At 45.9% G+C, this 24,374-nt stretch overlaps 1 protein-coding gene across 5 annotated transcripts in view; it reads right to left on the reverse strand.

The window, feature by feature from the left end:
* LOC138745797 (contactin-1-like) overlaps positions 1-12,573 on the reverse strand; it is a 314,963-nt gene extending 302,390 nt beyond the window's left edge. For all 5 annotated transcript variants that reach the window (XR_011346518.1, XR_011346517.1, XM_069903109.1 and 2 more), the window contains exon 1: positions 12,461-12,573. Coding sequence is in view for 3 of the 5 variants with exons in the window: in XM_069903109.1 (XP_069759210.1) it covers positions 12,461-12,548 (88 nt within the window). In the remaining 2 variants the exon portion in view is untranslated. The remainder of the gene's footprint in view (positions 1-12,460) is intronic.
* Between the last annotated feature and the right edge of the window lie 11,801 nt (positions 12,574-24,374).

The following is a 24,374-nucleotide window of genomic DNA, read 5'->3' on the forward strand; positions in this document are numbered from 1 at the left end:
GATCTCATTCCTCAAGACAGAACGGACTGGCTGATCTCCTTTCAACCTGGGCCCCGAAACTGTCCCTACATTGGATACCCACTGGCAGTGTAACCGAAACTGACCTTTCAAATAAACTGGAAAGCAGAATGCCACAACAGCAATGAATGGTGGGGTCGTGTGCAGTGCTGTAGAATCTCAGCAAATCCATGGAAAAACGTGAACTGAATATCCAATCACTCTTTTGAGTTTCAACCTGCAGTCACAATGAATTCTGTCCGGAGACCTTCTCAATACTGTAAACAATCAGACCCCACTGCATCATTCACAGGATGTGGAAGCTTGATCTTCTGGAACAACATACCTTTCAGCCCATCACATCCATGTTGACCACCAAACATTGATCTACATATTCCGTTTTCCTCCCACACTCCTATTAACCCACCACCTCTCACCACCCTCCTCCCACTGCCATCCTCCTTCCATCCACCCACATTCTGGGGAGCCTATTAACCTGCCAATCAGCATGGTTTATGGATGTAGAACAGAGGAAATCCCATGTGGTCACAGGGAGAATTCCACAGACCTTTTAAGAATTTTTAAATTTAAAAGAACAGCACAGTAGCAGGCCCTTCCACCCCACAAACCCACCCTGCCCCTGCTCAAATGCACTTAAGTGGATCAATTAACTGACTAATCCTGTACATCTTTGGAATGGGATTTAATGGAACCAGGATCTCTGGTGCTGTGAGGCAGGAATGTGGGCCACTGTACTGGTAACGCATTCTGGAGCTGAACAAGAAAGTCTGCAGCCACTGGGGTCAAGTGCAATACACAGACACACTGGAGAAACTCAGCAGGTCGCACAGCGTCCACAGGAAGTCAAGGTTAACCAACGAAGACGAGCACATTTTTCACCTCTCGTCAAACTGTCCTCAGAAAGAGTTTGGCTCGCTGTTATTCTGCATGAGCTGCTTTGACAAATAATGATACAAGCAGCATTTGGAAGAAAGAGTCTCTGCTCAATGTTGGTACACACCACAATGTTCCCAGAAAATCTGGCAGAAGGGAATTAAATATTTTCGCCCATGCTAACGTTATTTAACATTTTATGTGCACTACAGTGGTAAAATTGGACAAATTCTATCCACTCCATCTACATCAGCCCTTCTAGAAATCAAAGGCCAAATAAGCATTTGATGAAGAGTTAATGAGCCTGTCGGTGTTTTCCTAACACCCTTCAACATCTCATTTAAGATCAGTAAACAAGATTTGTCTGTAGCACATTGTGTCCCAGCCATGATCAAAAGGTTTTTTGCCAATTCCTGCTGTCTTAGATTGAGGAATAATATTTCCAGAAATCTGCTTCTCTTTCAGTGTCTCCTTATGTTTAGTGAAGGATCAATATTTTCCTTCTCCAATTCCCAATCAACAAATGGGAAAAAATCCGGTCTTCACATAGTTCCAACAGGGAATCCCCAACAGCAAGTTAAAAAAAAGTGAGGTTTTCATTGCATAAATGGCATTCTCCTTGGGAGGCCAACAAAGTCTTGCGAAAATTAATCAAAATGAGCAGGGGAACTCTTGAAGCACACTCATAACGTGTCCCACGGAGTACCTCAATAGATTAACGGGGAAGGGAAGGTCGTAAAGAGAGGGATGAAGAACAGAGACACAAGGGAGTGTCGATACTGAATTCTGGAGCAAAAAAAATAACCCACTGGAGGAATTCACTAGGACGAGCAGCGTCTGTAAGGGTAGGGGTGTTGGGGGGGGGGGGGTGGGGAGCTGTTGATGTATCTGGTCGAGACTATACCAGGTCTGAGAGTGGAGTGGGAAGATGGCCAGTATAAAGAGGAAAGAGACAGGGCCAGGAGGTGGGAGCTGGGCCACGGAGGGATGAAGGATAATGGATGGATGGCAGCTGGTGGAGGAGAGGGAGAGTGGAGTTAGGAGGCAGAGAAAAGTCAGTGAGGCAGGCAAGGAGGAACAGAACAGATAGGCCCAAGTGGGGGAATCTATCTCCACGGTCCGGAGAAACGCTCTCTCATTTTCACTGTACACTGCAATGGTTATGGTATGAACGACAAATAAACTCGCCTTGTCTTGAGGACAGGGTGAAGGTGGAGATAACTGCTGGAGATGGAGGTAAGTAGGAACACAATGGTTACCAGTGTTGGAATCCTATCAGTACCTTTTAAACAGGTTAAGCTGGACAGACATATGATGAGCATACTGGTCTCTGCAGTTATCTAGAATATCCAGTTACAAATCAAGGTAACACATTGAAAATCAAGGTTTGATGTTTGCATTGAGCCCCATTTGCAAAGCTACCAGTAAGAATGGCTCATCTTATTGTGGTAGTACATGGAACACAGAACATTATAGCAAAATGTAGGTCCTTCACCCCTTGACATTGTGCTGACCTATGTAAACCGACTCAGCAACAATCTAACCTCCCCACCTCACGCCCATAACTCTTTTAACTTTTCTCGTTACATCCCATGTGCCTGTCTAATAGTCTTTTGAAAGTCCTTTTTGTAGAAGCCTCCACCAATACTCTCAGAGTAAGACAACTTTCCCCCTAGTCTCTCCTAAACTTTCCTCCACTCATCTTGAACAGGTGTCCTTTAGAACTTGTGATTGGAAAAGAAAGGTGCTGGCTGTCCACCCTAATAATCTGTTGTCACCTCTCACTATTTGCTATTTCAAAGGAAAGAAGACCCTGCAATGTCAACCTTGCACAAAAGTCAGGATTCAATTTAAATGTAATTCAATGTAAGTAAAACAGTGTCATATTCCATGAAATTGTTTTAAGGAAGACATGTTCGCCATTGGCGCCTCTTACAGTCAGAGAGAGAAAGAGAAGCAAAAGAGAGATCCCCCCCCCCCACCCCCATCACTGAGTGTCCGTGGATTCGCCTCCAGCACTCATGCAGCCACACAGAGTCCAGTCCAAACCATCGGCAGTCCGAACTCCAGATCTGATCAGGAACCCGTCATGGCCCTTGTCGTCCTCTCACATCCTGGTTCCAATATCTGGTACCCCTTCAGACAGTTTTGAGCCAGTCTCCAGCAGCCTGGCACGAGTCCCTTTACCACAGACTCCAGCAGCCCACTGCCTGTCTGTCAGCCGCAGAACCCCTCACTCATCTGCTAACATGGTCACTGTCCCATGGGTCATCACCTCTGCTTCTCCTTCTCCGGGGGAGGGGGGGTGGTGGGTTGGGGAGGGCAGTGGTCTTCCCATTTTCCACTGCCCTGCGCCAGTCCTTCGCTTCCCTGGAGTCTCCAACCCCTCGTGCCAGTTTACTCCATGTTGTACCCTGGAACACTGACTCTGCCTTTATCTTATTTCAAGGGGCTGCTGCCCTGAAGTCTGTCCTCACGACCTTGCAACTCCATCCTCCCTGCAATTGCAAAGTTACCAGTGGGGCTGTGACTGATGCCTGAAGCTCAGTGGGCGATCACAAACACCACCTGAAACGACCCCATGTGTCGGGCATTGGTTCATTTTGTGTTGGGTTGGTGAATGCTCATCTTTAACTTCAACACAACTCATCGGTAATACTACCCTGATCCATTGTGGTTGGTCACACTTTTGACTGGAGCAAAGAATCTGAAAAATAATTTGTTAAGCTAGACTGATTCACATTCATTCTCAACACAAATGGCGGTCAACCACGATCCTTCCTCCTTCCATCAAAACCCAGAACTTTGTTTGTTTCAGGAACATATTGCTCCTCAAATCCAACAAGATTGGATCTTTTGGGGTTCTCTCTGGGAAGGGTAAGGAACTAGTGATGTGCACATGGAATGAGGCCTCCAGAGGAAATGGTAGAGGCAGGTACAATTAAGACATAATGCAAGTGCACCACGGCTCTCACTTCCTGCATTGTTGACCAGTTGCCATTATCTATATTACCTGTGCCCTCAGCTGCAGCACAGCTGCTCTCAGCTATTGCTGCTTTGATCACCAGCCTCCTGCCAAACCACTGCAAGCTACCTGCCACTACTGCATAGTTGCCCTGAGCCACTGCACATTACCCTCTGCTGCCGCACTATTGCCCTGAGCCAATGCCCGCTGCAACACAGTTTCTCTGAGCCGTTGCATGCTCTCGGCCACTGCTCTGGTGCCCCGTGCTATCACACTGCTGTCTTCTTTGCATGGTTTTCCTCTGAGAAGAAGCCAACGATCTGGTGATTTCAGTGCACAGCAGGATGCAGCTGGTGGCACGAAGGAGGGGGAGAGGAAGAAATATGGAGGAAGATGAGGAGAAGTAGAGGAAATTGTGCAGAATGAACATTAAGACTGGGGCAAAGACATTCATCAGTACCTCAGTTAGAAGTACTTTCCACAAGTCTTTCAAGCAACAACCTATTTGTTAAAATAAATTCTCAATATCTTCTGTTACAATCTTATTATTCCTTCCAACTTTCTGACTTCAATTTGCACTCCGCTGCTAAAGGATAATACAATCAAGCAGAAATCCCTGGAGACTCACTAAAGCATTTTACAAGCAATTAATTACCTTATTAGTGGAACAAGAATTCTCTGAACAAACAGAAGGTTGAGTATGCATGCAAAATCCCACCAAAAAGGTTCATAATCTATTCAATGGTGTACGTAGTCTCAGCTTGTAGCAGTGGTGGCTCCCTGATCTTTGGGGACTTGTGGGAGACCATCGGCATCTGAATAGAAAGGGGAGGCTGCCTCCTCACTCCCAAAGACAGCCCATGTCAATAGCCAAGCAAGGGAGGTCAAACCCTCTCTCAGCATGGTGTCTTCAGAGGGAACCATGAGAAATCAGCTTGCAGCCAATGGATGGTGCACCTTTCCCAGTTTGGGTGCATCAGTTAACCCTGGAAGGCCCGAACCTGAGAGGTATTGTCAAGAATACAACAGCGTTCACCCATTTGCAGCTGTATGCCCAGTAAAAAAAATCTGCTTCACCTCCAGGACCGTCCTAGTCAGTCGCACAATGTGAACAGGATCCTATTCCATGACCCCAATGAGAAGATCACTCCCCTCCACTGAATCTGCCACTCAGACTGAAGCGGGGACTTCCTTGCTTCTGCTGGAGATGGTTCAAAATCCTCATGAATGATCTCTTTTGAAAGCAGTTGGTCAGTCATAAGTAAATGACAGCAGGCAATTCTCTTCAATGGATGCTGCTCAAGTCCCTCAGATTTTTATTGCTTGCTCATGAATTCCATCATCTGCAATTGTAGCACATCAAACATTCCAGCACAGTACAGGCCCTTCAGCCCAGGATGCTGTGTTGCCCTGTGGGAACCTATTCCACAGCAATCTAATCCTTCCTTACTTCACACCCATGATCTCTATTTTTCTTACATTCATGTGCCTATTTCTTTTGAATGCCCTGTTGTGCCAGCCTCCCCCAACCCTGGCATTGCATTCCACTCCTCCGTAAAAAGAAAATCTGCTAAAGTTTCCTCCACTCACCTTAAACTGATGTATTTGCTGTTGCTGCCCCAGGAAAAAAAAGATGCTGGGTGTCTACCTTAGTCAAGCCCTTCATTATCTTCTGTACCTCTATTAAGTCATGTGATACGCTGTGGTAGCAGCAAGCAGACACAAAGCACAAAAGACGGTACCACAGGCTTTATTCTGCTAAAAGTCTGTTCACACCAGTTTCAGCTGTGGTGGCTCCCAAGTGACTGGCTCAGGCGGGGCTGGCTCAGGCTTATATTTGGGTCAGTTAATTGACAGCCGGCCAGGTGGAGTCAGCCCACAAGTGGTCCTTCTGCAGGTACAGAGATCGCCCCCTGCAGTAGGTTAGTGGTCATATCACCACAAGTCCCCTCTAGGTTTGTGCGTTTCCCTTTTTTACCAGAATCTCATGCTTGGTTTGCAGCACTAAGGACACAACAGACTCATGGCTGCGCATTACATTCCACTTGCCAAAGGCACACCTTTTGAACTGGAGTGAAATGCTGCTGACAAATGACATGTCTACTAAGTGCAGGTATGAAAGGGCATGTTTGCATGACCCAAAATTTCTGCCTGTGTGATTCAACTAAAATTGAAGGGTTTCCAGTTCAAATGAGTTTGAAAAAAGAAATCAGGGTTTTACTTTCATACTCCAATATGGAAGGAGGCCCATCTCGTCCACGCTGATCTGCCTTGACCCAATAGCCTACTCCATATCTCTCCATACCCTTCCCACCAGGCACCCATACAAAAGTTTCTGAAATGTGAAAATTGAGCCTCACATTCACCACTTCCCATGCTTTCGTCACTTTCTGGATGACAAGGTTCCCCCTTAAGTCCCCTTTAAATATTTCACCTTTCAGCCTTAACCCATAACCTCCAGTTCTTGGCTCACCTAATCTCGCCTAATCTCAGTATAAAAGAAACCTGCTTGCATGGACTCTATCTATATATCTCCCTCATGATTTTGAGTTTCTCTATCAAATCTCCTCTCATTCTCCAAGGAGTAAAGTCCAACTTGTTTACCCTTTTCTTGTAACTCAGTTCCTCAACTCCCAGCAGCGCCCTTATAAATGCCCTGCATTCTCCACTGTCCCAAATCTTCTGCATTGATTCAAGAACTAAATTAGAAAGGCACAGATGCCAGCCAATTTCTCAAAGGAAGCAACATCTAGAATTGCCATCTGCTTTATTCGTACAACAGAATTATGCAGCCGCAAGACAAAATGTGGATAATAGTGTCAATAAATCTGCTCTTTCTTGCTGTAAGTTTTTTTAAATTTAGAGATACTGTATAGCACGGTATCAGGCCTGCCCTATCCATGTGATCAATTTGCCTACTAATCCGGCAACATGTGAGGAAACTGATGCACCTGGAGGAAACCCACGCAGGTCACAGGGAGAACATACAAACTCCTATGGATTTAAACCTGGGTCACTGGTGCAGTAACAGTGATGTGCTAACCATGATGCCCCATCTTCCATCATGAGGACACTCCATCTGACCTGATGCCAGAATCACCTGTGCCTCCTTTCATAACATTCTCATCCCACATTCAGAAGCAGGTGTGCTCGCGGTTTCCTTTGTCTCTCAATGGTTGTCAGCTTCAAGGCCACAGTTGATTGTCGCTGCCCAGCTTGACCTGCTCTTCAGAGGATGGTGATGAGTCTGAACTGGAGGGGAGAAGGTGAAACATTCTTGATTGAGTCACACGATATAGCCCTTTGGGCCCAACTCCTCCATGCTGAGCACGTAAGCATTCTGAGCTTGTCCTATTTGCCTGCATGTGGACAATATGACTTTTCAGATGCTTATTATCCAGCACATGTACTACCCAAAAGTTATTTGCCACCTGAACTCTGCCCCAGGTCTTGTCCAAATTTTGCCAAATTCAGTATTTGATGGTGTGCAAATGAAATTTAATATAAACTCTCCCATTTCTGATCTCTGAGCCGAACAGTTGAAGTTGGTTGGTCCTTGGAGAAAATCTTGCAAAAATGACTCCATGCTTCAGATGGCCCATCGGGAGCCCTTCCTTCACTCAGCACCCTCTCGAATCCAGGTCCTGATACCTGCTTCCCGTGAGCCAGTCTCCACCCACAGCCTGTGTGGGTCCTTCAGCTGCCGAGCCCCTCGCTGGTCCGCCACCATGCACGGTTGTCTCCCAAGCTTCCCCCACGGGGGGTGGGGGTGTTCTCCTTATTTCTGGTTATGAAATCAAGGCCCCAAAACCACCAGCCTCCCTTCCCTCCCAATTCAGTTCAAAATAGTGCTACTGTATTGAAGAGGAGGAGAGGAATAATCCCTGCCCTTCACATTTATCCACTTTTTTTGCTGCTGGAGCTGACTGTGTCCAAGTTGGCTTTCGAGCTTCTATCAATGGTAACAGGATTTCAAAATTAGTTGACATTGTCTGAAGTGCTTTGGATTTTCATGAGTTGTAGAATGTGGTAGAAATAAATGCACACCTTCTTTCAATAAACAATGGTCCAGATATGATCTCAAATCTGAACAAAAGCATGTCCTTTGTTCAAAGTTACACAAGTCACATGCTGTCTTTCACCGTAGAGATGAAACAGAATTCATTTTGTTCCTGGCTGTGAGATGTGGAAGGTGGTAATTAAGCACACATTATGTAGCAAATGCCTAATACTCTCTTCTTCACTGAAGATTAGATCTGATACAGCTTCAAACAAACAGCAGGCTCAGTAAGCACCATCTTAAATCATCGATGTTTATGATTTGCAAAGAAGAGCAGGGTGCTCAGAATATTGGCCAAAGGACAAATGCACACTATCCACACAACAAACAGCACACTTCCCCCCCCCCCACAAAAAAAATTGAAGTTATCCAAAGGCAGAAACTTGATAATTGTCTTACAAACATGTTAGCTTTTGCAACATTTGGTCAGTTCAATCACTGCCTATTTCATGCCTTCAAAAGATTTTTCTGAAAGCAAAATGTTCCAGTGCAAAGTTGTTTCCAAACAAAACCAGATTGTGTTTTCAATGCCAAAGGAATGTCTTTAACAGTGTTCAAATTCAACTGGAATAAAGATTTACTTGTGCAGACCATGTTAAAAATACAAAATTCCATTCCCCCAACAGACTACATTTACATTGCAGCATTGTTAGTAAAGTGAGATTGCAATTTGGCAATTATCAGCTGAACCAATCGGTTCAATAACTTTGATCCATGTGCTTAATGTCTACCTTCACAAAGGAAAATAGTGAACAATTCAATCCAAGTCAGCCAACACTAACTGGCCATTGTCGAGACTAGAAAAGGATCCTGCTCATTCAGTTTCACCCTGAAACCTGAGGCCACCAACAAACTACCTTCATGTTCTCCAACCCCTGTCCTGACAGCCGCTCAGCTCAATGTGGTTCTCGATGGGTACGAATATTTTGTGTTGGTTCTATTGAAAATATTTCTGACAATGTATCCTTTTTACTTCAACCACAGAATGTTGTGATTTATTTCTTTCCTACCCTTTTAATGATGTGATAAATGAAAGGAATTTAAAATGATGGCATTTTTTTTAAAGATACTGAGAGAAAATGATGAAAGTGCCATCATTTTAAATTCCTTTCATTTTTCTTCCTTTTACTCTGTCTATTTTCCTGATTCAATACTGAATTAGAACCTCCTCTATTGTCCTCTCCCCTTCATTTCTCCATTTCACAGGTTAAGGAGAAAGATGGCTGATCTCATTGTTCACCCAGATGACTCCTGGTGCTTGGTGCTGCCAACAGCTTCCACCTCTGACAAGACCACCCTGAGATGTCCAGCTTCAAAAACTTCAGGCCATTTTGATTTTTAAAATATCTTTGCTACTTCACACAAAGCCCACTTCAAGTTACTCCCCCCCCCCCCAAATTGAGAACTAGTGCTGTGTTGAGGGCAAAGGTGAACACTCTGAGCAAACACCATGCAGCAGATAGAGAAGCTGCAGATGCTGGGGTCATGTGTAACACACACAAGTCGTGGAGAAAATCAGCAGGTCAGACAGCCTACACCGAACATTGCAATATTAGGTATTTTATTGGCTTGTAAATTATGCTATAGGGAGAAATTTCTTCCCCTCATTTACTTGGGGGTCCACTGTACATACAAGATAAGGAAACGTCTATTTTTTTTAATGTTTTTAAAATATCTGGGCTGTCTGTAATGAGTTTGTACGTTCTCCCCATGTTTGCGTGGGTTTTCCCCAGTTTCCTCCCACCCTTCAAAAATGTACCAGGTTAATGGGGTGTAAATTGGGTAGCACAGACTCATGGGGCTGAATTGGCCTGTTGCAGTGTTGTTTGTTTAAATTCAAATTTAGAAATTATTCTTTGGCCAAATTGAATCAATCAATTTTTAAATAATGCTGAGAAACTATCGATCAGCCTCTAGGGGAGGGAAATGAATGGTGCACTTTTCAGATCCTGAAGCAGGATTTCAACCCAACCCATTGATAGTCCATTTCCCACCATGCCTGGTACCTAACCCTCGAAGGATCCATTGCACTGGATCCTAGCATCTTGTGCCTTCAGCTCAACGTTAAGGTGTGACAGTTCCCCGAGTAAATCTGGTGACCTCACATCCATGGTAGAAAGACAACAGAGAATTTCTGACATGGACAGCAAGCATTAAGGTTGTACAGTTCAACTGAGGATCAGGGGTTTAACAAATTGTGCTTTTACTCAACAAAGAGAGCATTCAAACAAGCAAACATCTCTTGTAGGCTCCATGAGTTAAGTGGTAGAACAGAAATGCTGAGAACTACCTCAAAAATAAATCAATTATCCTGCAAAGTCTTCATTTAAAAAACACAGACACAGATGCCAATGAAGGCCAGCAACTGAAAGTGGTCAAGAATTCTTGTCATGAGACCTTACATAACAATATTTGCAGAAAATGCCAGTGAAATCAAATGCCAACTCACCCAATTTTAATCAAAGCTATATTCTTACCAATAAGTCCTCAGACAATGAGTTAGTTCAGAAAGAGTTTATCACATACATTTGCCATAAGAAAATAAACATGACCATCCTTAAAATATTAAGCACAACACGAGTTGTACTGACTGTGCTATGAATAGATTTATCAGATTACTTCTCAACGTGATATTTCTACAAACACATTGCAAAGACATTAACATTGGACATGGCCACATGTGTCCCAAAAATGCAATTGTTCCTCCCTCTGAAGAATTATCTCAAAAATTTGTTAAGGACCCAAAAAATAACTTTCCATTGATCACAGACCCATACTATGTGACAGTGTTAAATACGTTTGCCAGCATTTCTTATAACATTGACGGGAAAAGAGCATATTTCATAAAGATTAAGAGAAAACAAAAATCACACAAAATGAGATTCAGGGACCAGAAGAAGTGAAATCATAAATGTGTAGGGCATTAACCATTTCGGTGCATTTGCTTTTTTAATCAATCAACACCTTGGAATATTTAGCTGAAACAATTCCCCCGAGTTACTGCAATTTCATACACACTCAGCCTCAGCTATTTTCTCTGTCAACTCTCAATGCACACCATTCTGCAGATATTAAGTACCCAAGAGCATGGAAAAGTTTGCAGTCTCGCAAGTAAAGACAGTGACTCCTTTCAGAAGATAAACCATTCATCTGAAAAGTTCCCAGGAGAAAACTACAGGCAATTTTGAAAAACCCCTTGCTTTCTGAGCTTCCTTCAACATGGATACTCATTCCTGCCCTGCTGGTGACAGTCCCACTCTTTGACAGCTGTCAGATATATACATGCATAAAACAATGTTAATTTTACAGCAGTGAACCAACCGTACGAATAGAAAGTGCACTGGTCTTACTGTGTTTGCTCTTCCACACTATACAACCAGAAGACAATACTTGTTTAATCAATTCTGTCAAATATCCCAACAGCTCATTGATCGGCTTCAATGCCAACAAACATGCTCTTGTTTTAAACTGAGATTCTGTTCCACTTACCATGAAGAGATCCTTGTACCTTTTACAATGAAGTTCACATTCATTTCAAGAATTCCCCTCATTAAAGAACTTACACTTTTTTTTCCCCGAGTGGAAGAACAGTGACAATATTCAGCCGCATCTAACTGACCAGGCACTCCCAACTCTTGGGTGTCACCAAAGATTTTACATTTTTCATGCTGGGGCAGTTGCATCAATTTGCTTTCCTGCCTCCAAGCAATTGTCACATTTGGTGTATTTACCAACCAAGAATAATAAATCTCGTCCCTGCCTCAAAACTTGCACCAGCATGGCCCTGCTCTCCAGCCACAGTGTAAAGCAAAAGCTGGACTCAGGTTTTAAAAAAAAAATTCATTGGTGCAGTTATCACAATAACAGCCAGGGATGGAGCAACAGATCACGAGAACCTTCACAAAGTCCACTGGCTGCATCCTCGAATTGGAACATCACTATTTTGATGGAGCAGCCAGGTCTTTGAAGCAGACATACCTTGCAGTGCTGTGATTTTCAGCAAAGGATGGTGCATAAATGATCATTTGTAAATCAGGATGCATTTTCAATTGCTCTTTAATCAAGTTACAATACCTATAATTCCATGGATGTACCTGACAAAGGGGACAATCTAAAGGAAATCAGGGCTGTAAGGGATTAAATAAATCTGGCATCTGATCTTTGCAACTCACCATGCATAATTTAACCACAGACATCAAAAACCATAACTTTCAATCACATTGCCCCATCAGGAATTTTTTTAGGTGAATCAGTAAGCCTGGTACAAAGTCAATCAAGCTCATTGGACGTAATTGCTCAAATGTTCATACAACTGACAGTGAGAGTGTGACTTTTTTCATTTCATCTGACTGACGATCAAAGGCATCGAAAATCACAATCATTCAATGTCCTCCTGCTACAGCCACTGATTAACGGAAGCTGTGAGAAGCACTTTTTTCATGGAAGTTTGAGTCCTGACCTTGACGTGCTTTGCATCTGAAATCATGCCAAGAGGGGCAGCAGTAAACCCTTCACGTCAATATCACGCCCCACCTTCAACTTACCTGCCAAGCAGAAAATGAATGACAATGCAAAAAACTGAATGAACAGGAACCACATTCTCAGCTCTGGTCCAAAATGGATGGTATTCATCTCCAAGAGGGATGTTCTCCTGCTGGTCCAGGTTTTATTTTTCCAGCCTATCTGCAAAAAAAAAAGAGAAATGAATAGGATAAAATGAACACAGGCTTCATCACAGGGCATTTCACCAGTTCCAAAAGGATCTATCATGAGAAACACCTGTTCATCACTCGAGATCACATCATAATCCTCAGAACTTCATTTTCTCACGGAACCCTAACCCCCTTATTCACACGACCACTGAAATCTATCACTGGAATCATGGAATTAAACAAGGATGCTTGCAGATGTAGGGTCGAATGCAGCACCCAAATGTGCCGGAGAAACCCAGCAGGTTACAGACCATCTATGGGAAGTAAAGGGAAACTAAAGTTGAGGGCCTGGGCCCTTTGTCGCATAGATAGCCCATTCCCAAAACATTGGTTACTTCCTATGGCTGCTGCATGACCTGCTGAGTTTCTCCAGCATATTTATGTGTTGCTCTGGGATTTGTGTGCAGCACCGAAACCAGGTGTTCAGCCCATCTTGTCTATGTCAAACAAGTTGGTCCTATATGCCTACATTTGGCACATGTCTCCCTGCAGCTTTCCAATCCAGGGACCTATCTCAATGCCTTTTCAACATTACAATTGTCCCCCACCTCTACTACTTCCTCTGGCTGCTTGTTCAATATACCCATCATTCACAGTGTGAAGATGCCCCTTTTAAACCTTTTCCCTCTCATCAACCTTGGCCCTCCAGTTGTAGATTCCCTACCCTGGGAAAAAAGACGATGACTATTTGCCTTGTCAGTATCCCTCATAATTTCTAGACATTCCCCCAACCTCCCCCCACCCCCACTCCCCACAGCCTCCTATGTTCCAGGTGGAAGGTTCCAGCCCAACCAGCTTCTTCTTAGAACTCAAGCTGAGCGTTCCCAGTAACATTGCTGTGAATCTTTTCTGCACCTCTTTCCTATCACTGGGTGACCAGACCTTCATCTGCAGTCTCATCAACCTCTTCCACAATTGTATGGGACATAAACTCTCACATCGGAAGCCATCCTCACAGTATATCGACCCACCCAACCATACACATGCCCCCATGGCCTTGTCTGTCCCATTGAAGCCCAACCATCCACGCTCCAGCTGCAGCCCATCTCACAGCACATCAACATACTCATGGAGCTTTCCCAATAGACTACTATCACCACAGATCATTAACTCTGAGGCATTAAACTGTGACGGGGGTGGGGGGGGAGGGTGGGGGGGGATCATTATTGTCGGGAAAGTTAACATTCTCTTTTTGCAGCTTTGGCTGTTGATGCATTAACTTTTCTAAAATGAATTTTCTAAAACATCAGAATACCCAAACATTTCACTATAATCTAGGTGATGAAGAAATAATCTCTTAGCAAGCCAAAAACAAGAACTCACATGGCTCCTTAATGTATATTAATAGATTTTAAAGCATTCCCAGTCATCATCATGGGGATTTTCATAAATATAACCAAATAAATTCTTGGCTACCAAGGTTGGCGATGTTGTGGATCGTAGAGGAGGTTGTCATAGGTTATAGCAGGGATATTAGATAGGATGCAGAGTTAGGTGGGGAAATGGCAAATGGAGTTCAGTCTGGCCAAGTGTGGTGATGCATTTTGGAAGATCATCCTGAAAGTGGAGTATCTGGTTAACAGAAAAGAGAGCTCTGGAGGTCCACGTCCATAGATCCCTCAAGACTGAAAGGGTAATTAAGAAGACATATTGTGTGTTGGCATTTAGTAGTCGGGGGATTGAGTCCAATAGCCATGAGTTAATTTTACAGCTCTATAAAACTCTGGTTAGACCACACTTGGAGTATGACATTCAGTTTTGGCTGCCTCATTACAAGAAGGATGTAGATGCTATGGAGAGAGTGTGTGGAAGGGGGAGTCACGTGATGGAGTAGTGGCCGGACGGTGAACTCCAGCCCTCTTCAGAAAAGTCAGAAAAAACAAAGGAAAACACAAAGGCACAAAAATAAAAATTAAAGAAAAGTGAGTATAAAGGTGGAAAGAAGATGCCGAAGAAAAAAGAAAAATCGAAATCAACGGTAAGAAGAGAGGAAGAGAAGACAACGGAAGAAGAAGGAGAAGGCCTTACCTGTTCGAAGAGGCCCGCGGTGGAGAGAGAAACCCGCTTCCTCAGGTCGGTAGAAAGTGGACTACAAAAATGGCTCGCTGAGCCGAGTAAAAGTGCGCAAACACGCATGCGCGATGCGCATGCAAAAAAACACACCGACGGGAGGGGTGACCAGCTGGGGAGTCGATCTCCACAGCTGGCAATGACAGCTGCAGTACACCTGCAGCAAGAGGAGAACATAGAAGACAACGAAAACAAGAAAGAAGAGCAGAAAAGGGCAACAAAGAAACAACAGATGGCCAACCCAGAGGAAGAAGAAGAGGAAGAGGAAGAGTACAGTGAAATAGAAGAAGAAGGGAAAGGCAAGATAAAGGATATACTTTCTCTTATTAAAGAATACATGGAGTCATTTAAAGAATGGCAAGCGCAAGAATTTAATGATTTAAGAAGAATAAACAATACAGAAGAGAAAATGAATAAAATAGATATGACCTTAACAGAAATGGGAAAGAGAATGGACAAGATGGAAGAGTGGGAAGCAGCAGTAGAAATGGAGGTAGAGGACTTAAAAAAGAGAGAGTGTGTGGAACAGATTTACCAGGATGTGGCCTGAATTGGAGAGCAACATATCAAGCAAGGATGACAGAGTGAGGGCTTTGGTCTTTGGAGCGACAAAGGATGAGAGGCGGGTGAACAGAGTTATAAAATAATGAAGGGGTTAGATATGGTTTTTTCCTGGGGGTGACAATGCCAAGTACCAGAGGACATCTGTTTAAGGTGAGTGGAGGATTGTTTCAGGAAGATGTTTGACACACAGGTTGGTGAATACCTGGAGTACATTGCCAGGGGTTGTGGTGGATGATGGTACAAGAAGGGCATTCAAGTCACTCTTAGAAGCACATGGATGTAAGAAAAATGGAGGGTGATGGGAGTGAGGTAGGGAAAAATTGAATTGGCGTGGTGTAGATTTACACTGGTTGGCATGACACTGTGCACTGAAGGACCTGTACTGTACTAGAACGTTCAATGTACTATGTTGCAAATAACAATACGCTATGATGAATTAACTTGTTTTTGTGTGACATAGCTTCCAGCAGAATTTCAAGCTGCATCTCTAAGTGTCCACCTGTCATCACAGTGACAGGATTGCAAGTCAAGTCACCTTTATTTATCGTTCACACCATGCTCGTATGGAAAAGGCAAGATAATGTTTCTACAGGACCACAGAACATATTTAAATAAATATAAGTTTGAATAGAAGTTAAACACATTAAAATATTAAGATGTATACAGTAACAGTCCCCTATCCACACAGCTCTGGGAATTCAGGAATGTGATGGCTTGGGGTAAAAAATTGTTACCCAATCTGGGTGTAAGGGCCCAAGTGCTGCAGACTCATCTGCCCCTGGTCTCAGCCCATCTTCTGAGTCAGTTTGTCATCACCTTCAGTTCCAGGATCTACCTCCCCTTCAAATACCTCCAGGGTTGAGCTTCTGCAACCGCCAGGGGCAGAAACCAGGGCAGCTCAGGATTCGGAGGGTTGTTGGGAAGGGGTCAGATTTGCTCAGCAATTATGATCTTGCTTTTTGTGAAAAATATCGTATCGTACCCACCAGGATTTTGACATCAATAATTGTTTTCAACTAGGGAAATATTTTTATTGAAAGCCAAGGAAAGATTTGGAAACTGACTGAATTCATGTGGTCATAAAAAGGCTTTTTATTAAAATAAAATTGTGTCATAGATCAGAGGTAAAAGCACCATCACAGTGACAGAAATACTTTTCCCAAGGCTGCAGAGTTCAATTATGACTGAGGATACTGTTAGACACTCTTTTACAAAATGAACTTTACAACAGCCCAAGACATCACAGGCAAAACCGTCTCCACCATTGAGAGCATCTACAGGGAGCGCAGCTGTGGGAGAGCAGCAGTAATCATCAATGACCCTCACTGCCTAGCACACGTTCTATTCTCGCTGCTGCTATCAGTTAAGAGGTAGAGGTGCTACAAGACTCGTACCACCAGGTTCAGGAACAGCTGCTCCCCCTCCACTATCAGACTCAACGACAAATTCAATCAGGGTCTCATTTAAGGACTCTTACTTGTGCACTTTATTGATTTTCTTTGTTCTCTCTGTATTGCATAGTCATTGTTTGCACATTTACGCTGTGTCCAGTTTATTTTTTGCACTACCAATTAATGGTAATTCTGCCATGCTCGCAGGAGAAAGGAATCTCAGGGTTGTATGTCATATCGTGTATGTACTCTGACAATAAATCTGAAACATTTTCAGCATTGTTTACACCAGGATAATGTAGAAGAAGCTCAGGGTCACTTTATTCAGTGGTGAACACATCTGCTGAAAAGCTGGAGGAGCTCAGCAAGTCTCACAGCGCCCATAGGAGGCAAAAGTATCGAACCAATATTTCGTGCCTGAGCCCTTTTCAAGGCATGAAAAAGCAGTAGGCAGGTGCCTGAATTTAAAAAAAAAGAGGACAGTTCTATGATGAAAGTTCTATGGGCGCTGTGAGACCTGCTGGGCTCCTCCAGCATTTCTGTGCTTTTACTACAATCCCAGCATCTGCAGACTTCCATGTTTCAACAAATCTGTGAAGCTGCCTCTTGCCACCCTGAGAAGCAGGCTCTCACTGACAGAAGCCAGTGGATGTGCTTTATCTGCGTGTGAGCAGATACAAGTTGGTGGCAGTTTCTCAATGTAACACAGGGAAATGCGGAGTTTTGTTGACACTGCAATTGCAAACAGTAAAATATAGAAAATAAGTCATGATACATGTCAGGTTTCTGTTCTCAGACGATAGTTCTGCTTTGAACACCATTGTGAACTCATTTCCAGACTTAGCCTCAATGCCTCCCCCATACACCCCTGCAACTGTATTCTTGACTTCCTGTTCGACAGACCGCCATCAGTGAAGATGGGTCGGGACATCGCCCAGCCCCCACCGCCATGATCGTGTTCGACACCAGCACTCCACAAAATGCCTGCTCCATACTCTGTACTCATGTCTGGACATCCACACATCGTTCCAACTCCATCTTCAAGTTCACGGAGGACACCAGAGCCGGAGGCCACCAGAGCCGGAGGCCAGCTGTCCAATAAGAACAGTGGCAGGGTGCCACGGTAACAGTAACAGAAAGATGAAGGAGATGACTGATGACTTCAGGAGAGGGGCCAGAGACTAAACGTCTGCCCATGTCAACAGTGTTGAAGTCAAAAGAGCAGATTGTTTTAAGTTCTTCAGAATAAAAGCCTCCAATGAGTGGACTTGAATGGAGCATGTTGACACAATGGTCAGGAAAGTGCACTGATGCCTTTACTTTCTTGGAAGACTGAGGAAGCTTGTCAGGTCCTCCCCAACCTTTGGCAACATCTACTCGTGCATCATTGAAAGCAGACTTGCTGGGTCCATCACCGCCTGGGATGGGAGTTGCGCTGCTCAAGTTCCAAGGAAGCAACAGAAGGCATCAAAGCTGCTGAGAACATCACTCAAATTTCCATACCCCCTACCATCTGCATCTCCCACTCCCTCAGAAAGGCAGTCAACATACCAATGGGACCTTCACAGACACACACTGTTCTCCCTCTTCCCATTTGAAAGAAATTAGACACCAGTGCCTCCATCAACCTCCTGACTGAAGGCCTGTGTGATGGTTTGCCTGTGTGGTGAACCGCTGTATTCCTGGTTACCTGGCTGCGCCCCGTCCTGTGACTGTACCTGTGGCCCCTCCCTCTTTTGACCTTGTACACCCTGACCCTTCCCCAGAAACCCTGGGTTACGGCACAGGATGAGGTCCCTGTCCATTGTGAATAAAAGCCTGTAGATCAGTGAGGTGGTACACCATCAGCCTACTGCAGGGGGCAACCTCTGTAGCTGCAGAAGTGTAAGGGGACAGGACAACACCTGGCCGGCTGCCAATCAGTCTGCCTGAAGGGATCAAGCCCCACCCAGTGGGGGTGTCAATCACCCTCCGGGCTATAAGCCTGCACCGGCCTCCCGAGGCCTCACACTGAGTTGCTGCAGCCACAGCCAGCCTGGCTCTGTGGAAGTTTTTGTGGATTAAAGCCTGTTTTTCAGTCTTTACCTTGTGTGTGTCTGATTCTGTCTAACAGCGCACCACAATTTAATCCACAAAATGTTCCCATGGCTGCCATAGAAAAACTCCTGTGCGCAGGGAGCCTCGATGTCGACCCATGCCACCCAAAAGCCCAGACATGCTTCGAGATCTGGCAGCACGTGGTTGAGACAATCATTGAGGCACACAAGGGTGACACCCTTGACTCCAATCAGAAGAGGTTGGTCCTACTCCGGTCAAAGCTGGGTCCCCGAGGCTTCCAGGTAACCAAAGGCTGCACCACGTACAAGAATGCAATGGAAACTCTTGAGAACTTGTACAAGCCCCCCATGAATGTGGTCTCATGCCTCCGGGTGCCATCAGCTGCCGCACGCCGCACCCAGCGACCGATGGCAAAGTGGTCAACACGGGCGATGACCAGACTGCCCTATTGACGCTCCCCATCCCTCCGGATAGTGATGACTCTGACTCCGAGATGGTCCTGGCCACCACCACGCTGACCAGGGACATTCCCCATGATCTAGGGCACTCGATGATGGACGTGCGAGTCAACGGGCAGGTAACAAAGTGCCTGTTGGACAGTGGCAGCACCGAGAGTTTTGTTCACCCAAGTGTAGCCCACTCCCTAAGGTTAAAGGTCCACCCCACCACCTGATCGATCGCCCTCGCCACCAAGGATAAGACTGTTGGTACCCTTGGGCACTTCTCGGTCAATACACAGGATTCAGGCTCCTGGTCATGCCCAAACTCTGCACACCACTTCTCCTGGGCCTGAATTTCCAGTGCCACCTGCAGAGTGTCATCCTTGCCTTCAGGGGGCCCCAACCTCCACTCACATTGCACAGCACACCAACCTGCGGCTTCTCCACACTGCGCATCACCCCACTGGCGCTCTTCCCACATCTTGCGCTAGGCTGCAAGCCGATCGCCGCCAGAAGTAGGCGCTATTGCGCTGCGGACAGGGACTTCATCAAGGTGGAGGTGCGGCGTCTCCTGGTGGAAGGTGTTATAGAGCCCAGTAACAGCCCTTCGAGAGCCCAAGTTCTGGTGGTCAAAGGAGGAAGTAAGCCGAGGATGGTCGTGGATTACAGCCAGACAAATAATTGGTACATCTAACTGGATGCCTACCCCCTGCCGCGGATCGCCGACATGGTCAATGAGGTTGCTCACTACCGGGTTTTCTCCGTGATTGACCTGAAGTCGGCGTATCACCAAATCCCTATCCACCCGAAGGACAAGCCCTACACCACCTATGGGGTGGATGGGCACATGTACCAGTTCCACTGGGTTCCTTTTGGGGTCACGAACGGGATCTCTGTCTTCCAGTGGGAGATGGATCTCATGGTAGACTGGCATAAGCTGAAAGCAATGTTCCCATATCTGGATAATGTCACAATCTGCGGCCGTGACCAGCAGGACCATGATGCTAACCTGGAAAGATTCCTACAGACGGCTGCAGAGCTGAACCTCACTTACAACAAGGAGAAATGTGTGTTCAGCACCACCCGCCTCGCCATCCTGGGTACATCTTGGCCCATGGAGTCTTCAGCCCAGATCCGGAAAGGATGTGCCCATTAATGGAGTTACCTCTCCCCCACACACTAAAGGCCCTCTGCACGTGCCTGGGCCTGTTCTCTTATTACTCGCAGTGGGTCCCTTACTTCTTGGACAAGGTCCGCCCACTGGCCCAAGCCACAACTTTTCCCCTCCCACCTGAGGCGCAGGCAGCCTTCACTTGCATCAGGCAAGACATTGCGGACGCCACGATGAAGGCTATGGATGAGGACTTCCCCTTCCAGGTGGAGAGCGATGCCTCCGAGATGGCCCTTGCTGCTACCCTCAAACAAGGGGGGGGGGGGGGGTGCCCTGGCACCTTCTTTTCCAGGACCCTCCACGGCTCCCCATTGAAAAGGAGGCCCAGGCGATTGTGGAAGCAGTCCGCCACTGGCATCACTACCTGGCCAGCAGTAGATTCACATTCCTTATGGACCAGCGGGCCATGGCGTTCATGTTTAACACTTCCCACAAGAGCAAGATAAAGAATGACAAGATCCTGCGCTGGAGAGTCAAGCTGACAACCTACAGCTACAACATCCAGTACCGCCCCAGGAAGTTTAACGGCTCCCCTGATGCCCTCTCTCACACCAGCGCATCTATGCATGATGACAGGTTGCAGGCATTGTATGAGTCCCTCTGCCATCCAGGCGTCACCCGGTTGTACCATTTCGTTAAGTTGCGGAATCTGCCGTACACCATCAGGACATGACCGAGGCCTGTCGGGTCTGTGTGGAGTGTAAACCTTGCTTCTTCCGCACCCCCGCCCCTCCCAACCCAGGCCTATGTTGTAAAGGCTACTCGGCTTTTTGAGCGTCTCGGCATGGACTTCAAAGGGCCCCTGCCTTCCACGAACCGAAACGTGTAGATCCTCACGGTAGTGGACGAGTACTCACACTTCCCTTTCGCCATCCCTTGTCTGGACACCTCCACAGCCACCGTTATTAGGGCCCTGGGGCAGATCTTCACTATGTTTGGCTACCCTGCCTTCATCCACAGCGACCAGGGATCTAGTTTCATGAGCGACGCGCTGTGCCAGTACCTAATGGCAAGGGGTATCACGACCAGTTGCACAACAAGCTATAACCCAAGAGGCAACAGACAAGTGGAAAGCGAGAATGGGGTGGTCTGAAAGGCAGTCCACCTGGCTCTCGGGTCAAAAGGGTGGGTTGTTGAATTCTGGCAGGATGCCCTGCCCGAGGCGCTTCATGCTATTCGGTCACTGCTGTGCATGGCTACCAATGAGCCCCTCATGAATGTCTGTTTTCATTCCCCAGGAGGTCAGCAACTGGAATGTCACTCCCAGCATGGCTCATGTCCCCGGGACCGGTGCTTCTGCGTAAACATGCAAGGATACACAAGGCCGAAGCCCTGGTGGAGCAGGTGTTCCTCCTTCATGCAAACCATAATTACGCTTACTTTAGGTTCAGCAGTGGCAGGGAGGACACCGTCTCAACCAGGGACCTGGCACCAGCAGGAGCACCCACAGCACGCCACCCTCCAACCTAGGACGATGCTGACCGGGCATGCACCCCTTCCCCATGCAGCTATGGGGGCACGCAGGGCATCCTTGACCATCAGGGGCCTGCTTCAGCCTTAAGAGATGAACCCATCCCCCCCCGCCACCCATCCAATACGACCCGCATACGTTGACCCCGGCTCCCCTGGCCACCCCTCTGCGCGGCGCCACACACACCCCTGCCGCCAGCCCCCCACTTCCCTTCTGGCCAGTGACCAGGAGCCAGTCCTATGACGGCCGCCAAATCATCTCAACCTGTAAATATTATGTGTACATAGTTGGTGTGATTCCTTGTTACTGCCCCCCACCCCCCGGGGACAATTGTAAAGAAGGGGGTGAATGTGGTGGTACACCACCAGCCTACTGCAGGGGGAAACCTCTGTACCTACAGGAGTGTAAGGGGACAGGTCAACATCTGGCCGGCTGCCAATCAGTCGGCCTGAATGGATCAAGCCCCATCTTGTTAGGTGTCAATCACCCTCCGTTCTATAAGCCTGCACCGGCCTCCCAAAGCCTCACACTGAGTTGCTGCAGCCATAGCCAGCCTGGCTCTGTGGAGGTTTTTGTGGATTGAAGCCTGTTGTGTGTGTCTGATTCTGTCTAACAGTGCACCACAATCAGTGACTCCGTCTCAGCCTCTGGAGTTATTTACTGCGCATCAGCCTGGTTCTAATTGATCTTTTTGTTTTACTATTTAAAAGCTGTTCTCTGTAATTATGCTCTGTTTTTCTCAATGATACAGGTTTATGCATATTCAAGTCAACCAGTTCGGATGCTTCAGTACAAGATATCTGATAAACGTACGCTCCCTTAAGAGGCGACGCTGAATAAATAAATGGCAGGATTTGGACAGGGGCTGATTAATATAGAGCAGCAATACCCTCAGTAGTTTTTTAACTTTGTTTATCATCTCACTGCACATATATAGCCCGACGAAACAGCGTTTCTCCAGACGACAGTGCACACATGTACAGACACAGCACATAAATAAACACATAAGTACAAAACGATAATAATTGAAAATAATTTTGAATAAATATTTTGGGATTATTTTAAAATCAGATTCAGAACTCTGCTCATCAATCTCACTGCCTGCAGGAAGGAGTCATTTCCCACCATGACAGTTCAATTTTGATGCTCCTGTACTTTAGCCTTGATGGTAAAGGTTCCATTATTGTCCTGTAACGCTACATTTAGAATGTAGCATACATGAAATTCTTGAACTTTTGTCTACCGTAAGGCAGACAGAAAGTCGCCACTTTGTCCACCTGGGTGATCCTGGGTGGTCTCCCCTGCAAGTACTGACCTGTTCTGAATCCTGCTTAGCTTTTGAGGTCAGACCATCTCGGGTGTATTCAGGCTATTAGATGCTGTTGTGGGGCATCTCCAGCTTTGAGGGAGAGATTGAAACTCAAAAGCTCCCACAACACACCTCCTCTTCAAGTTTCGTGAATAAACTGAGAAAACACCAATTGAATCTTGGAAAACAACTTTTGTCTCACATGCACCTGGCTCTTAATCACCTGGTGCAAGGTAATGCCAGCAAGTAGCTCTCTCTGCTCTCAACATCGCAGTCACACTCACCCTCATTCTTGGAACATTGGCGCAGAACTCTCGCTGGCTGCCTCTGTTGAGAGATGCACTCATTACACTGTACTGCTGAGTCACAGAAGCTCCACAGGTAAACTGGGGAACCTCCCTAGTCTTAGCAATTTGACCTGTGCATCCACACGAGGAAGGGGCTGTAGATCAGGGTTCCCAAAAGGTCAGACGTTCGGAGAGAGTCCTCAAACCCCATCCCTGTCAAAGGATTTCTCTCTTTCAAAGGAACAGCTGAGGTTACTTATTTCAAAAACTTGAAAGCAACACAAACAAATTTTTATTGGGTTCATTTTCCAAGAGATCGAATGAATGCATCAGCCAATTTAAAAAAGGGCAGGGATTTGAAAATTCCTCTGTTGCTCCTTTGTATCTCAAACTCATGACATCCCGGCTTGGATCCAGTGGCCAACGTTTCACAGATGATCATGACAAGCAACTCCATCACACTGCTGAATGCTTCCAATGGTGCATTTTGAACTTTAAGCATTTTCACAGTCAATACCACAGATGCATTTGGACACTTGATTTGCAAATTTTTATAGGATGTAATTCTGAATGTGAGAGAGTAACTGAAATGAATGCGTGCTGGGTAGAAAGGATACTCAATAATTCATTTGGCCCTATTTAAGCAATGTTTCAGGTGAATGTCATCAATAGAGGAAAGAAAGAGCCCAGTGATGATCCTCTGTATTGGCATCCAGCCTGATGCTTTGCAACTACCGTCCCACACAATGATGCAGCCAGTCTGGACGCACTCAATTATGCTCCTGTAAAGTGTTGTCAAGATGAGGGTCAGTAGCCTCACCCTCCTCAACCTCAAGATGTGTAGGTGCTTCTGCACCTTCCTGACCAATGAGGGGATGTTGTGAGTAAAGGATTGGTCATCCATTAAATGCACACCATGGATCATTGTGCTCTCCAATATCTCCACGATGGAGCCATTGACGTGCAATGGAGAGTGGTCGACCTT

This window comes from Narcine bancroftii, chromosome 11, assembly GCF_036971445.1.
Source record: "Narcine bancroftii isolate sNarBan1 chromosome 11, sNarBan1.hap1, whole genome shotgun sequence".
In the NCBI taxonomy this organism is placed as follows: domain Eukaryota; kingdom Metazoa; phylum Chordata; class Chondrichthyes; order Torpediniformes; family Narcinidae; genus Narcine; species Narcine bancroftii.